Consider the following 16,774-nt stretch of genomic DNA (forward strand, 5'->3'; position numbering starts at 1 on the left):
AGCCAACTCTTCCCACAACACAGCTGAGCCTGACTGAAGGGGATCTTATGGAACAGCACAAAGGTTAATATATCTTGGCTCTGACATATGCCTATATGTAAGAAAGGTGGAATCGAGGTGACAAATAGCTTAAGGACAATTGTCATCCATTTATATGAGCAGACAGGCGGACAAAGGGATCTCGATCTGCTGACTTCACTGCAGCCATAAAGTTCACGGCATCTCCCCCAACAACTGTATCATATTTCTGCAAGCTGCATATAGTAGAGTGAGTTGCTATGACAACAGGGGTACTGGGGTTGGTCTGGTGCCTTCAACAGGCCAGGGAGCCAGAATAACTAGGATTTATGGCACATTATAGAGGGATATTGGGAGACAATGACCATTAAGGCAGACATTACGGAACAACAGATTATATAAAGCCAGAAATCCATCTCCTTCATTAAACTGTAGACTTACTGAAGGAATCTTGAGACTGCACTTTAGTTTCATTTCAGTTATTGCGATTATCCTTGTTTCTTGTTTGGCTGCAAGCAGACATAATTTCAAATAATTACTGGAAAAGCAACACATTCTCAGTAAATAGGACTCATAGTCATGCCTCATTGATTGTGTTTTTTTTTCTGCAACATAATGCATACTTAAATTCACAATTATGACAGTATTTATCACATTTTTTAAAAGCTCCCAAACAAAAATGGTTGTATCCACCGCTAATTCAGTATCACTACTTAAAAAGGACATGCATTAGAAGAAAAAAAAACTGCACATAGTTTCTCAACCTTTTGCAAAAAGCCCCTGCAAATTATGCAGAAGGCAGACTGATTTGTCTTGATATAACCTTATCAAACTGAAATGGGGAAAATGAACACAAAAGTAGAAATAATGGCCAATTACATGAGGGTAACAATCAGTGTCACAGAGGGATGGAGTGAAAGGCTGCAGAGTGGTATAAATGCTAATCTCGTGATTTCCCACTAGATGTTGGTGGGGAGCATTGCTGTGAAGAAAATTGTGCTTAGAATCTTTTAAATGATTGTGCTTCTTTTTTTATTTTGTGTAAAATAGATTCAGTTTGTTCTCTTTTCAGCCTCTTAACTTGGGTTTTATAAGAGCAGTTAGATTTACCTCTTATCTACTGACATCTTATTTTACATGGGCTAAATTTGTCCTTTTGGCAGTTAGCAAAATAGTCATCGAAAGAGAGTCCAGTATAAAGAGGGGTAAAGGAGGTCATTTTATTTTATATTGCCATACAAAATGCAGGAAGGTACTTCATTTTGGCCCCTCTTTTCTTATAATGGAGGGTTTTGTTTAAGTGATTCTAAAGCACTCATTCACTTCCTGTGTTCAGTCCAGTGGAAGTAAGGGAAGTTTCACCATTAATGTTTTAAAGCAAATGAATATGAACCAGCTTGAAGAACACATCATTCTTTTAAAATGTGTGTATGAAACATATGTATTCGTCCGTTGCATCCCCATCTACAGAACAAAAAGCGGTTTGGCCCTCTGCAACATCATCCTTGTGAAACTGATTTTTTAAGGAGCCATTCTCTATGATGAAGGAAATTTACATAATGCTGCATATCACTGAAGTGTGAAAGAAGCTGCACTACCTCAGGAAAGTCCAGTCAGAAATGGTGTTTCCATTTGCAGTTGTCTTTAAGTCTCCCATTGTTATGTAAAGATGGGTGGTCTTAGCTAAATTTACTTTGACATGCGTGAAACATTTGTTGTATCTGTATATATGAGACGTTTCTGTTGTCTATTGCATTTTATATGCTCTATGTATAGTTGAGCACATTTGTATATCTCTCCATGATTGCACTTTAATATCAGCATCACCTTTTTTTCGTATAACCCGCTACACTTGGACTTTCCCATCTTGCCAGTACAGGTCCCTTCTCTGTCAGTTACCAGAGGCCTGAGTGGGTTCACCAGTTCATATCTCCACTTGCACACTCTTCTCCGCCGTTGAAAAATCGTTTTTTCATTTGACAGCGCCTCCCAAAAAGGGCCTGACGTCACCTGTGGCCCTGACCTTTACTGTCACTCCGTCTCCTCTGAGATGGGATTGAACTCCTCCCGCACTGTTAATTATCCCAAACAGCTCCGGCAGTGTCACTCCAGCGGGCTTTCTTCTGCCTGACAACTGCTCACCGCTGCTGAAAAACACTCAGTGCTTCCCTTTGTAATTATTCTTCGGCACGGGCAGAACGCTGTTTCCCCCCTGTCTCTGTGTAGAAAAGGCACATGCATTTAAACTGTGAATGAGGTCTACCATTTGAGGTTCTCCCCCATTTTAGGATGGATAATTTTGTCTTGGTCTTTGCCATAAGGGTGCATATGGATGTTTTCTGAAAACCATTGGTGGTTTACTTCACAATTAAAATGTTACTTTATCATTAAATGGAAGTTGGGTTTACTTTTAAATTTCCTGGAAAAAGCTAATAGTGTATGTCTTTAATAGTCAATCCCCAGGGAAAATTATTAAGAATAATAATAATAATATTAATAAATAATTAAATAAACAAAGCAGTGCCTCTTACATGCTTGGTGTGGAGAACCAAGCATTTTCCCCAGGTTTTACTTTCTTATGAAAACACTCTTTGTTCTATTTACAGATAAAAAAATAATAAACTCATTGTAATAACTGATAACTGTGCATTAACTCTATCTAATATAATTTAAATGTAAAACAAGATTAAATCCAATAAATTATCATTATGAGTATTATGATCCCTATTGCTCCCTATTGCTAAAAGAAAGCTAGCAGCATTTTAGAGGCATTTCCTCAGGCATGTCAATCAGTAGTATACTGCTATTTAAATACTCTTGAGCTGTTCAGATTCGTGGGGCAGAATTCAAGGAAAATGAACATGAAAGAGTTTCTTGAATGCAAGCTGTGGTTTAGCCAGTTCCATACTGCAGTTAGCCCACACTGAACAGTCTGACAGATGCCGTGTTTACTGCACACAGCTTTCACTGAAGTACAGGTGAGCTCAAAGGATTCCTGATCATTAAGAGTAATCGGTCATCTCAGGATGGAGAAGGTTTCTGAAGGGTCAGCTACTATCCTCTGGGGATTACTGCCAGTGGTAAGCATGTTAGAGGCACTCTCTGAGGCACAGGTACTTGCATTCAAGAAGTGGAAGCTGAAGCTGCTGTCCTCACATAGAACTGACTGTGAGAGAACATGCAATTTTACACCTATATTGACAGACTGAAAACAAATAAACTGAGGTACCTGCATGCACCATCCAAAATAACTATAGTTCCGTTTTTTCCTCTTTTCATCTCATTTAATATCGATACCTCTTCTAGATGAAATTAAACATGCTCCTTAGTTGTAGCTGTGGAGTAGAATCTCTGATGAAAATAGTTATATATTTGTACTAAGTATATATTAAGTATTTGCTCAAAGTGCACAAAACATGGAGTGTAATATAGCATATCAGAGAGGTGTGGAATACCTATTTGCCTGCTATTTGAATACCTAGCAACTATGCACTGTTTGTTCAGAGATCATTTATCATGATGGAGACTTTGTGCTTTTTTGTGTTTTCCTGGTCCTGTTGTGGAACTCCAACTGATATTAAAATATTAAAATTAATGCAGCTTTAGCAGCGTGTGATGGATGTAATGATGTGATGTAGAGTAAGGCAAAGGCACCTTGTTTAGACAATGTGCTTTAGGCTAATAGAGAAATACTTTCAGTCTGATTTTCCTCAAGTAGAAAGTCATTAAAAATGTACCATTCACATTAACAGGTTATTAAATCGCAATGACAAATCCTTCACATGCGTTCACAATAAATCACATCATCAGCAATGCTGATTGTGTCTTGCTTAATTTCAGATTTAATGCCGATTCACGCAATGGCCCTAAGTTGCCCAACAACATACCTATTTCCTTAAACATTGCAGCTTTATGCATTGTAGATTAACTCTGCATGAACATACTAAATGACACGCATGACAACACACAACAAACCTTATTAAGCAGTTGTAAATATGGTTGAAAGTGTGAAGATTTCCTTTGCCCTGCATCACCCCTTCCTGCAGTGCACTTGTGTTTATGTGATTTACAGAACCCAGGGTTAGGATCAGTAAGTGCAGGGTGGAATATCTGCACACTGTTTGCATGATGCCACCCTGGTGTCTGATTCATATGTAATTTATATTAAGCTGCTGCATTTAGAACCTCTACCATACAGTGTAGAAGAGTGAAAATGGCAAGCGGCAAAAAAAAAAATGGCAAAAGAATTGCGGTCTCCTGGTCATACTGCGAACTGCAGTGGGTATTATCATTGCAGTATGTAGTAGCACATGCTAAATATAGCGCAGCAGTTTAGTATGCTGGTTTTAGAGCTTGTTACCTGGGTTACAATTTGAATCCCAGGTGTGGCATCTTTTTTGTACCCTTTATCCAGGTACCAAACTTTGTAAAACTGCTTTTGTAAAATATTTAACTGTGCAAATGGATAATACTCTGCGGAATGTCTGAAAATATACAATGATTTGATGCAAAGCTTCCGCAAGTGTGGAGACGCTGTCATTGAAAATGAGGTGTTCAACTTAGATGTAAATGGATCTTGGTGTCGGGAACAATTTTTCTAATTGGTTCATTTTTCAAAAGAGCACAGCACAAAAGCAGTTATAATTTGTGCGTGAGTGTGTGTGTGTGTGTGTGTGTGTGTGTGTGTGTGTGTGTGTGTGTGGGAGGGGGGTGGGGGATGTGGTGGGGAGGGGAGTTTAGTGCCTGAATAGCTTACCTGGGGCCTTGTAACATGATCAGTTTGATTATTTCATTTCTTTTTTTTTTAAATACCCCTTTGTCTTGTTATTTTACACCTAAGGGATGAAATTTGCAAAAGGAAGTAAGAAACCTAATGTGTGCCGTGGGGCACAGTCTGAACCTGTTATAGTTACAGGCAGAATTGATGTCATGCCATGAAGCTCTTTCCTGCCTGTCTTTACAGAACTGATTATTTCTATTGAATTTGTTCCAAGTGTTCTCAGGAAAAGCCAAGGCTCCTGTATCCTTGTGTACATTGTGGCTGGATTCCTTGTTTTCCTCTTGCACTTGCAGATAAAGAGCTCTTGACCTCTTATACTGTGTGTAAACACATCTCCAATGAATCTGAGTGTTTGAAAATGATGTGTTTTGGGGTCTGAGGTGACTACAGGAAAACTGGTTCTCTCAAAATCCTGTCTCCTCTCACTGTCTTCTCTTTATCCCATTTTTAGTGTGCATGTTGCTACAAAATACTTTGTCATTCAATATTGTTTTGGTGTAACAAATGCATCTTTCTCTCTCTCTTCCATCTCTCTCTCTCTCTCTATCTCTCTCTCTCTCTCTCTTTCTCACATTTATTTATTTGGCAGACGTTTTTATCCAAAGTGACTTACAAGTGAGGCAGAGAACAACACAAAAAAAGTCATATAAGGCAGAGGTTTTCAACCTTTTTGGGGCTAAGGCACATCAAAGGTCAAACCAGAACATCAAGGCACACCAACTTAAAGTTGGTTATCGATTATGAAGAATGTCACACACATAACGCATTGGATTCCTCAAAATTCCATGGCACACTTCACTTTGCCTCACGGCACACCAGTGTGCCACGGCACACTGGTTGAGAACCACTGATATAAGGAGTCAACAACATGTGCTGTATGACCAGGTTTCAGTACTTGGCCAGACAAGTACTGTCTGCTAGAGATATGAGTATATTAAATCATTTTTTTTAGTAATAAAGGAAAACAAAGTGATTCCTACTGTACTTCTGTATCTTACATTTCACCAAGTCATAACTGCAAGCAACATACATGCGTACATGCATCATGAGATGAAAGTATTTCAAAAGACTGGGATTCATTTTGCTGATGGCGGGAAGTGGGGGAAAAGTAGAAAACTTAAGTCTGTGTAGTGTTTTCGTTAAATTGGCTGCTCTCCTTCGATGTCTCTTTATTTGAAAAAGTATTTGACCTAGTTTTTATGCACCAGTCTCAATGTAATCATGTTAATACTCGTGAATTCAAAATGGCTGGGGTATTGGAGAATCTTCGCTTGTCGTTTCAGAACCGGTCCGACTCCCTGCTCTAAAATCCCTCTTTAATCACGTTCTTATCTAAGAGGCTGAAATCCAATTGCTCAGCTGATAGATTTCAATCCCCTTGACTTTCCGCTTTTCAGAACAGCACAATACCTCTGCTCTTCTCTTGAGACACTCCCACAGGGACACCTGGGCTGCTTAAAGCTTGCTATTTTAGATATACATGGAGAAGGGGCTATCTGATAACAGCCCTATTGCCAAGAGGTTGATCAAAGTGTCCCTGTGTAGGTTTTCATCTTTCAAACACGATCAAACCCTGCCGTATGTTATTGACACTTCACCTCTACCATTTATCAATAAAATTAACACGAACACAAGTCGATGGCTCAACTGCACTCACACCAACTGCAGCGCTGCTGGCGGGCTTTTTAATTTCTAGGTTTGAGAAGTTTGGAGCTTTTCTTGGATTTATTTCATCTATTCCTTTATTTATTTAGATATGACTTCCCACACACTGGTATGCTTTCCCCTGTCATGTGTGTGAGGCGAGACATCTTTGGCATATGTTATTTAGTACATTACCAGTCATATCAGGCCTCTGGTTAAATATTTATGAGCTCTGATGTTACTGAGGTTGAGGTTCTGGGTGGTGAAAAAAGCACATACAGGACACAGTGTGAGTTCTGATCACAGTTTCTCACTGGAGCACTTCTCCACATATGTAATATTATAAAAGAAATATAAAAGAAACTACCACTGTTCTTACAGACACATTTTTTTATCCACTGTCTTTAGACTGACCTTGAAAGTCCTCCTTGGTGTATTTGATTCAGCTCAATATGTTTTAAGTCATATTATGCTGTAGAATGACTATGTAGATGTGTTGTAATGATTGAAAAATCTACAAGTGCAGTTATGTGAAAATATCCAAACTTCCTTTGTTTATACAGCATACAAATACATTAAAATACCCACAAAGCAATATTGTCCTATGCCGTGGTATAGTAGTAGTATATATCTTTTTAAACCTTTGAAGATACTTCTTAAGATTTTATACAGTTTGTTTTCATGCTCATGACATTTAATGAAATGAAGTGAATGAAATTAGAGAATATGTAGAGCGATTTGTATGTGCTGGTTTCTTTTTTCCTCTAAAGAGTACCACAGTTGGCTTTAAAAGTGTCATTCGGGGTGATTTTGAAGCTGTGAACAAGCAAAATGCTGAAATAATCTAGGCGTGATGAAAGTTATGGGTAAACTGTACACAGATTGATTGAGAATCCATTGCTCTGCAAATCCCGGTAGACCCTTTTTCTTTGCATCAGAACACCGCAAATCTTATTAGACCTGCATCTTCAAAAATGTGCCAAAACTTCTATTCCCTTGAGGGAGGCAGCTGTAAAGAGTTTGTCACTGGGCGGTGTAGACACTTTGAGGACATGTTTTGGCTTCTGATTTACCAGGTTTGTTTATATATTTGGACCATCCTGTTTTTAAGATAAGAGACAGCATATGAAATCTTTTTTCTGAAGTCAGTGGAGTCCCCCATAATTGGCAGTATAATATTGGGCAGGTATTAGGGTCTTTACCAAAGAATGGAAAAATATGGTAGTCTGATGCAAATAAGTTGGTCTCCATATAAGGAATATTTTCTCTAGGGATAGATTTTGTGGTGGCCTTTGTGTACCCAATTTTACCACTGCATACCACTGACTGCTCACTTCTCAAATCTGACTTAAATTGAATGCTGCTTTTTATACTTGGAAATGCTATTCATTCAAACCCAATTCATTAATCCTATGGATGCTTTTGGAGGCAGCTGTTGTATAAATTCTTTTTTGCCAGATGCTGGCTGGTTTGCCTCATATGAATACCTGTCAGGGTTAAGAATCACATTAGGACATTAGGAGCTTTGTTTCAAGCCTTGGAAGATAATTCATTAGAGGAACGTTTTTGGAGCTTTGAGAAGTAACTGTCTCTGGTGTACCGTGGAGACCATTTTCTTTTCTTAAAATGTTCAATTGCATTAGTCGCTGATGCATTTATCCAGAGTGCATTATGAAAATATACACATGGCTCCACAATATGTAAAGAGAAATGGTGCATTTAAGCTTTTAAGCTTACTTTAAAAGCCTGCCCATCATTATTTATCTTTTGGAACAGAGGCATGTTAAAACACCTTGATGTCATGCCAGAGAATTCAAATAAAGTGTTTACTTTCATTGAAGTGGTGAGAAAGCCAGCCCATTGCACATCCTCTGGGTATTGAAGCAACCATTTCAGGATACAAAAAAATAAACAAACTTGTGACATAATTCTAATCTTCATTGCTAAACTATAAAATATTTTCTCCCAAGCTTGTTAGTTAAAATACCCTGTACATTTTTGCTTGTTCATTTGTTCATTGAATGTTTTTACTTGTGAAGAAATTGAATCAAGGTGTCAAGTCTGCATCATCTTGACAGGTCAGTGTCAGGCCTCCGAATGTATTTTTGGACAAGTTGTGAAGGAAGTGTTGTTCACAAATCTATTAAATGTGATAATTAGCTTCCAGCGGAAGAGTTCTTCGTAGCTTATCACGTCCTGTGTTGCTGTAACCCTTGAGCATGTGCCAATCTCAGCATGGCATTCTGTAGGGCAGTGTGCTGGAGCTCAGCGCTCTTAGCAGGATGTAGCCAAATGTCATTTCACAACCAGCCAGTTCTGTCTCTTTCAAGCCAAGAAGCATCATAGTAAATATTAAACAACAATATACGAGGGATTTTCAGGCCTTTGGGCCAGAAGCCTCTTTAACTGCTTTGTTGTTTTCTTTGAAACTGTGATCTTTAGTCCTCACTTTGTAGTAGAAGGAAATATTTGTGAGTAAGCTCTACCACTACACTTTCATTGCACCCTATGACATTTAACAACCTGCCTGGGATTTTCATGGACATCAGGTTCTTCATTAATTAATTGGGTAACGATTGTGTTAATTATTAAGAACTTGACTGTAACCAAACCCCACAATAGAAGCAAAGGGATAGAGAAGCTATAGGGCACTTTTTTGCCCACCTTTTTTGTTTTTTATTGTTTTGTTTTTTTCCTGGAATGTGTGTGGTTACTCACATGAAAAAACCTTCAGCATCACCTTGATTTTCTCTCAATTTCACAGTCTGTGAAAGTAAGTGCAGTATTTACGCATTACATGTAGCTGTTTTGGTCATTATCCCTGTAAATTACTAATTGAGAGACAGACAGGCAAAGAGAAAAAGAGAGTGGCCCATTTAAAAGCATGGTATTAGCAGAAATAATATGTTTTATGTAGGAGCACTTTTTGATCTTGCAACTATTGCTGCAGTGGGATAGGGGTGTTCTGAAGCTCAGTGTGTGTGTGTGTGTGTGTGTGTGTGTGTGTGTGTGTGTGTGTGTGAGAGAGAGAGAGAGAGAGCATGAAGCTTCTAATGGCCAGATGTTCCACTTCACTAAGGACTCTAGGATGCCATAAAGCCAGCTGTCTCCCAGCTTGATGTTTCTAGGCTGAGGTAGTTGTTCAGGAACATAACAGTGAACAATTATACATATATAAATTTGCATTGTACCTCAGACCTTAATCTTTCATTTTTTACCTTCATTTTTTGAACTATAATTGACAAATTTCTAATGTAAGGGTGGCTGTCACCATTCAGAGTATATTTAGAGACTAATTTGCATTGTAAAAACCACCACCATTACAGTTTTTGGTGTCACATCAACAATTGGGACAGTAAGATTTGGATTTGATGTTGCCAATAGCTAACAAACATGATTATAATGCTATTCAAGACAACTGAGCCACATATTGCAATGTTTTTCACGTGGTCTTGGTCTATACATGTAGTTGCAGCTCTTTTCTCAGACTGCACTTGTCAAATTGTATTCTGTGAATGTTCTCGATTTTTTTTTATTCCACCTTTGTTCTTTGAATGCCGTTTCATGTATAATACATGAGGACTGTAAAAATCATTTATCAGATTCTTTATTGTTATTCCCTGGAAGGTGTTATATTTAACTTGTATAGGTCACAACATTTCCTATGGAGCTCCGCAGAGACTATCACCTGAAGAATTATGACTTCTCTGACCCAGGCGTGAGCATTATTCATGTTAAACCTCAGGACACGACTGCACCAAGGTGCAACCACAGAGCTGAGGAAAAAAAAATTAAATGCCAGGGTCATTTTCAAAGTCTTTGCCCCAATTAACCAAACTTAGGAGAATTTTGAAATAATATGTATGTATTCAGTACGCTTGTTAGTATATGATTACTGTTGTTTGTTCAATAATATTAGCATCACATATCACTGAAATATGTAATGGAAGCACACAATAGTGTCCAGTGTTCTTCGATCTATGGCTGGGAACAAAACTTAATTTCTCAAAATGGTTTGAGGGGTTATGAGCCTAACTAGGAGTAATTGTTGTTTCCTTGGAAGTATAAAAATAGTTGAATCGTACAGCCATTTTAAGTATTATAATATTCAATGCATGATGTGAAGTCAGTTCAGGAGGGGTCATGCATTTAAGTGAAGCCAACAATAAAAACATTATTATTCTATTGCTTCCTCTCATTTGAGTTTCTTCTGTATTTGTATCTGCTCGTAACCGTCAATCGTGCTGTGGTAGGTGGACATTTGTGTAACAGAGTGGTCCAGCTAGAACAATCAAAGCACTGGTTAACGGAAGCAGATTTGGGGAGACATTTACCCTAAGGACGTTTAGCCATTCCTAATAACAAGCCATGTTGAGTTTTTTTACCTGGTTAGGTTGAAATTAGGCGTTCATGATTTCCTCATAGTACCTCCTTTATTTCCTTTTGCTTAGGATCTGCTAGTTGTGTCCTAAAACATAAGCCATTTCAATTCACTTTTGGAGTCAGCTGCTGCAAAGTGAAGGTTTCTATTTCTCACTGATTTGTATGATTATGGCATGTCGATTTATGATCACATTATCACTTTAGGAACGCTTAATACTAAAACGTGTCATTACATTCACTGCTCATATGTACTGCTCACTAGAATCAGCTGATTTGGAGAAGGCTGCCTGGCAAGGGATTAGCATTGGCTGACTAATTCTTCTGTAAACCTCAGCAAATTTTGACAGAGAAATGCTTATTCTGGTAGAGCATTTCCTCACACCCCCGTCTCTGTTTACTTTCTCCTCAGCCGGAACAACATTCATCTTTGGCAAAGGGGGAGGGCTCATAACCTACACCTGGCCTGCCAATGACCGGCCAAGCACACGGACTGACCGCCTGACCGTGGGCTTCAGCACATCTCTCAAGGATGGAATACTGGTCCGCATCGACAGTGCTGCCGGCCTGGGAGACTATCTCATGCTCCACATTGTGAGTACAACCTCTCTCTCCTGATCTCAGGAGGGCATTCAGACTAATCGTCATGGTGCTTTGTGTTCAAGTCTGAGCAATGAGACTTCAAACATTATATATGTGAACATCTACCACTTCCAAAGTTTGCTACTTAAAGTTTTTTTAAAAAACTTTAAGCAGACGATTTTTGGTCTTGTAGCCCAACCATTACTATTTTTTACTATCTCCCACTGTTTTTGGATGCAGACTAGAGTCAGTCAGAAACAGGTAAGTCAGTCTCATCATACAGTCTGCATGAAAGGGCTTGCATATTGCAAGGCACAGTACCTACAAATCTTCCACTGGATTATGAGTTTGTTAGCTAGAGTTGTTTGATTTTGTACCATTGACATGAAATGAAACAGAGTTGAAATAAATACTGGTCTGATTAGCTAGCTTGATATTTGTCCACAACCAGGCCAACTAGCTATCTGCGTACCTTCAAAATGGCAAGGGTGCAGGTGAGCTGACTGGAGTATTTTCTATCACTCCGTTAATGTCCATAGTCATGATAGTTTATAATAAATATATTTCATTGATGGTTATCCCTGTAGAACACATTCTGCCGATGGTTATTGTAAAGAAGCTGGCCAGTACTTCCAGTTCATGTAACAGGACTTCAACATGAGGGATATTTTTGTGTGAAAAAATAAATATTTATAAAAAATATATTTATATATTGCATTGCATTATATTCAAAGATGTTTTCTACACTCCCCCCCTGCTGTTGCCATATGGCCTGTCACATGGTCCTGTGACATGATCCTGCTGAAACTCACCTAGTTTTGCTTGATTTCTACCACATTGCAGAATCCATAACACTTCATGGACTAATCAACAAACCCAGCCTGAAAGCACTTGCTGGTATACGATTCTGCTACAAGCTGCATGGACACACAATGCAAAAGCTTTAATAAAGGAGGATTTGCCTTGGTTGGGGGCCATGTAATTTTGTCGAAGATGGTGCACGATAGATCATATGCTTCAAAAATATATATATATATTAGTCTGGTAATAAAAGTGATTACAAATTGTGTAATGTGTCAATCCTGAAGGATGTTGAGCAGTGCAGAAAAACTAAAGCACATGTTGAGTTTTTCAAACAAGCACAACATGAGATGTTTCATTATTTTAAGTGCAGCTTTCAAAGTGCAACAGTTCACTTTGCTCATATGCAAATGCATCACTTAAATGTGTCATGTCTGCGGAGCATAAGAGCAGGTTAGAAAGATAACCTCTTGAGGGATACGACTGTGTCAGCTAGGTTGTTGTTTTTCATACGAAAATGAGCACGGTGAGATGCGCCTTTGTGAACCGGAGATGCACATTTTGTCTGCCCTCTCTGGCCCTCACGCTGTTTTCCAATTACATCCTTCAGCTGTCTCAAGCTCAGGCTCCCTGTTGGGGGAATCGGAGCCTGCAGGAGCTTCCTGGTGAGTCTCCTCAGTGTGTGCATACGTGCGGGCGAGATGTGTCAACAAAAACGTAAACGTCGTTTAACATTTGCTCCGCTGCGTCTGTGCCCTCAAGAACACATTTACTCTGAACACGAAATTGCTCGGGGGCAACCTCGCTCGCGCACATGTGAACTCGTGTTTTCTCTCCCCTCATCTGTGCTTTTCAATAATTAACTTGTGAATTTTGATGTTTCCAGCGGAATTCCCAGGGGAAGCCATATTGTTTCAATGTTTCATCTTCCTGGGCTGTTTCTGAGATGTCAAAAGAAAGGCGCTGCCACAGCCTCCATATAGATTCAAGAGTTACCCAAAAAAATGTGCAGCATACAGTACACCACAAAAATGCACGCTATATGAATCCAATCAGAGCAAAACTTGTTGTAATTTTTCTACATGGAATCTTAATGTACCATGTAATGTTTTTTGTGAAGGTGTATTTCTACATGAAAATAACCAGAATAATGGGATTTGCTGGGTCGCGTGTAGTGACACACTGGCTACCACCTCCACTAATATTCAGACAATCAAGGAACCAAAATTAGACTTTGTGTTTATGAGAGGAAGTGGTCATCTAATGAATAATTCAACATGCCTATAATAAGCACTGGCTGAGTAATTAACCTGCTGCTTCAGGAGACAAAAGAAGACATTTTTAGGCTATGTTTTCAGCAGGGGGTCTGTGTTTTATAAATAGAATATGAGGGGGTACAACACGAAAACACATTTCTGTCTTTTGTTGCCAGGAGCGAAGGAGCCCTAAGGTGCAGTTATGGTAGATTTAAATGAAAACCCACCAAACGTTTGGTGTCCTCGTGGATTTTATGTCCATTGATAGCCATTGGATGGACAATTATTGAGCTTTACAGTTTTTTTCCAGTGTTTTCTTGTTACTGTAACTATGTAGATACAGCAGCTATATCCCGTTTACAGTTTGTCTGGATAATCATATGCATGATGTTAGATCTATTTCACCAATAAGAATAGAACATTTGAGTTGCTTAATTAAGTCGGTGGCAGCTGTATATTTAAATGATTGCTTATACAGTACAGAGAAGGGCATTTTTTTGTATCCAAGTGAAGGGCTTCCATCTCATCTGTTGATTAATTGGATTTGTTCACAAATTAGTGACCTTGTGGTTTAATGAGTAGATAGATCAACTAGTTCCTCCTTTTGGAGAGCAATTCCCCCAAGATCTTTTCCTGCGTTTCCATCTGCCCACCACTTTTATTGTAGCTCTTAAACCCAATCTACAGGGAGCTCTTCAGCGCAGAGATGGGCAGTGAGACCAATGACATTTCAACAGCTCCCCCCTCTTCCTTTATAGTTGTGGACAGAGATGGGCTGCAGCCAAATGGACCCAAATCTGGAAAACTGAGGGAAGGGAATTGAGCCAAACATGAATACTAAGCTGTAATCGGAGGACCATATATTCTCCATTCCCTTGCTCTCTGTAAAAATCCCCCTTTGGGGTGACCCCTTTTAAGTTTTATATAATGTAAATGGGGCCTATTATTTATAAATAGCATAATCATCATCACTGGAGTTGTGATGAAATATGGTGTAAAACGACTACACACAACTCTAGCATTTTTGTTACTACCAAGTAACTTGTTAATGCTTTTTGTTTGTGATTACTACAGAACATTGCGCTTGCAGTCTTTTTTGTGCATCAAAAACATAAATTTGCTGATATTTTAAATAGTATGCCTAAATGTAAAGCTGTGCAAATGATATGTCCTTTTATGGAAGGAAAGGATCATAGCAAGTGGGACCTAGTTAATTAATGACTTATTATCAATGTTTTGGAACAATATAAGTGTTTGAGTATGAGAAAATTCAGTGACCTTAGTGTTTTATCATATGTCAAGACCGTTTTTAAATGTTGAGTACAACCACCACAGGGAGAAGTATTACACATAATTATGTATGTAAGCACTGATAATCATGCAATAGTAGTAGAGGTTCTTCTTGTAATAACAGCTCCTGTAGTGATAGTAATAGTTATATATGATGTAGTTCTGTTATTATCAACACATTATTATGTGTTACCACATAACTCTGGTACCTTTAAATCAGACTGTAGGACATCCCAACCTTTTTGTCCTCTGAAACACTCTGACAAGCTGATATTCAGAATAACAAAGAAAAGGTGACAGTCCAGATTGCTGCTTACTTCCCCTGGGCTTGTAATATTAGCAAGTTCACAGTCTCTCCCCCCTGGGTTCATGCAGAACATGCCATTTCCCCACTAAACGTCCATCCTTTAACCTTTCTGAGCGAGACTCAGGGGCTCCACAGTGGAATACCGTGTTGGACACAGTCCCAGAACAGAGGAAATGTCAGCTCTTATGCCCTTCAAACGCGCCACTTCTAAAATGGCAATCTCGATTATTGAGTTTACGCATCAAACACTGAACAGACAATGCAGAATCAGGAAATGTGCGAAAAACAGGACTATGTAATAAATGAGTATGACATAAAAATATGCTACAAGAATGGCATGATAATTGTACCGGCCACCCTTATTCACCAGAATAACTCCCAGCTGTGAAAAAGAAAACAAGTCTGGTCTTCAGAAATGAATATCATTCCAGATAAGTAGCTGTGTCACCTACGGGCTGAAGCTTAAAATTCTAATGAGGAATTTCCAATTGAAGAATCCAGTCAAGGATCACATACCTAAGTTTTTTTTTTTTTACCCCATTAATCAGAGGCAAAAAGACTTAATAGCTGTGGCACTTCAAAATCGTAGGAAGCTAAAGAGGGAATTTTCTTAGGCAAAGGTCAAATCACTGTTGTATGAAGTGCTGCCATGATTCCCCAGGCTGATTTTAAGTGTTTCCGCTGTTGAGGAGTCTTCACATATCTGGAGCCGCTGTTAAACTGGGCCCTGAGTGCCAAAGCGTGCCATCTGCTTGTGGAAGCAGATGCCAAGGCTCCTCTCGCATGATGCCTGACTCCATTCCACAGTAAAAAAAAATGGTGGGATCTTCCTTTGAGGAGAGAAGATAACCCACTGTTCAGTTAAATTTAACAGCTCAGCAGATTCATTTAAATGACTCTGTGTTTTAACTTGCACTCTAATTGGAAAACTTTCAGAGGAAGACAGTTAAATGTATTTTTAATTTTCTCTTTTTTCCCTGTAATCTATGAGCAGGGCTCCACACACCAACTGAGTTCCATATTTGTTGGAAAATGCTTTCTAGTCATTAACAGCAAATGCATTCACTCCTACTGCCACACAGCATGAAATGAATGCATAATTAGGGTACAAACTAAATGTATCTACAAATTGCTACTGCTCTCAGAGCTCAGTGAGTTCTGCATTTACAGGGACGGTGGAGAAAAGTTTCCATTTTGGCATCAAAGTAGCTCTTTAAGGTGTTTTTTTTATCTTTTTCATGAGTGCTGTCAGTCATATGCAGTTAATGTTTAGTGTGACATCTTTGGGCTACAGTTTATTAATGGATTAATCTTGCCATGAACAGTAATTAGGGCCAATCTGAGTGAATTCAGAGTAATTAACAGGTTACTTTCCACATATTGACTGCAGACAAAAAAGATAAATTGTTCAGGCACTGGCATTCTTTGCCACATAAGTTGTTGACTGAAATCCTATAAGAGAGAAGGATCTGAGTGTACAGAAAATCAATATTGTTGATCCCTTTTAATCATTTGGGACCATAACTACATGTCGCCTGTTGATTTTCAATTTTGCAAACCTTCCATTGTTGCATCAACATGCCAGGAGCAGCCTTCACCACTTTAATTCAGTGTGAGGAATTTAAGAAAGGCTTCACAGTTTCCCCCCAGTACACAACCCCTGAGGTGTAAAGTGAAAAAATAAAATCTGGAACATAACACTTATTGACTCACCCA

At 38.8% G+C, this 16,774-nt stretch overlaps 1 protein-coding gene across 18 annotated transcripts in view; it reads left to right on the plus strand.

The window, feature by feature from the left end:
- Positions 1-16,774, plus strand: part of nrxn3a (neurexin 3a) — a 333,072-nt gene that overhangs the window by 232,751 nt on the left and 83,547 nt on the right. For all 18 annotated transcript variants that reach the window (XR_005005354.1, XR_005005355.1, XR_005005356.1 and 15 more), the window contains one exon: positions 11,235-11,416. Coding sequence is in view for 14 of the 18 variants with exons in the window: in XM_036541921.1 (XP_036397814.1) it covers positions 11,235-11,416 (182 nt within the window). In the remaining 4 variants the exon portion in view is untranslated. The remainder of the gene's footprint in view (positions 1-11,234; positions 11,417-16,774) is intronic.

The sequence above is a fragment of the Megalops cyprinoides genome, chromosome 12 (assembly GCF_013368585.1).
Source record: "Megalops cyprinoides isolate fMegCyp1 chromosome 12, fMegCyp1.pri, whole genome shotgun sequence".
NCBI lineage: Eukaryota > Metazoa > Chordata > Actinopteri > Elopiformes > Megalopidae > Megalops > Megalops cyprinoides.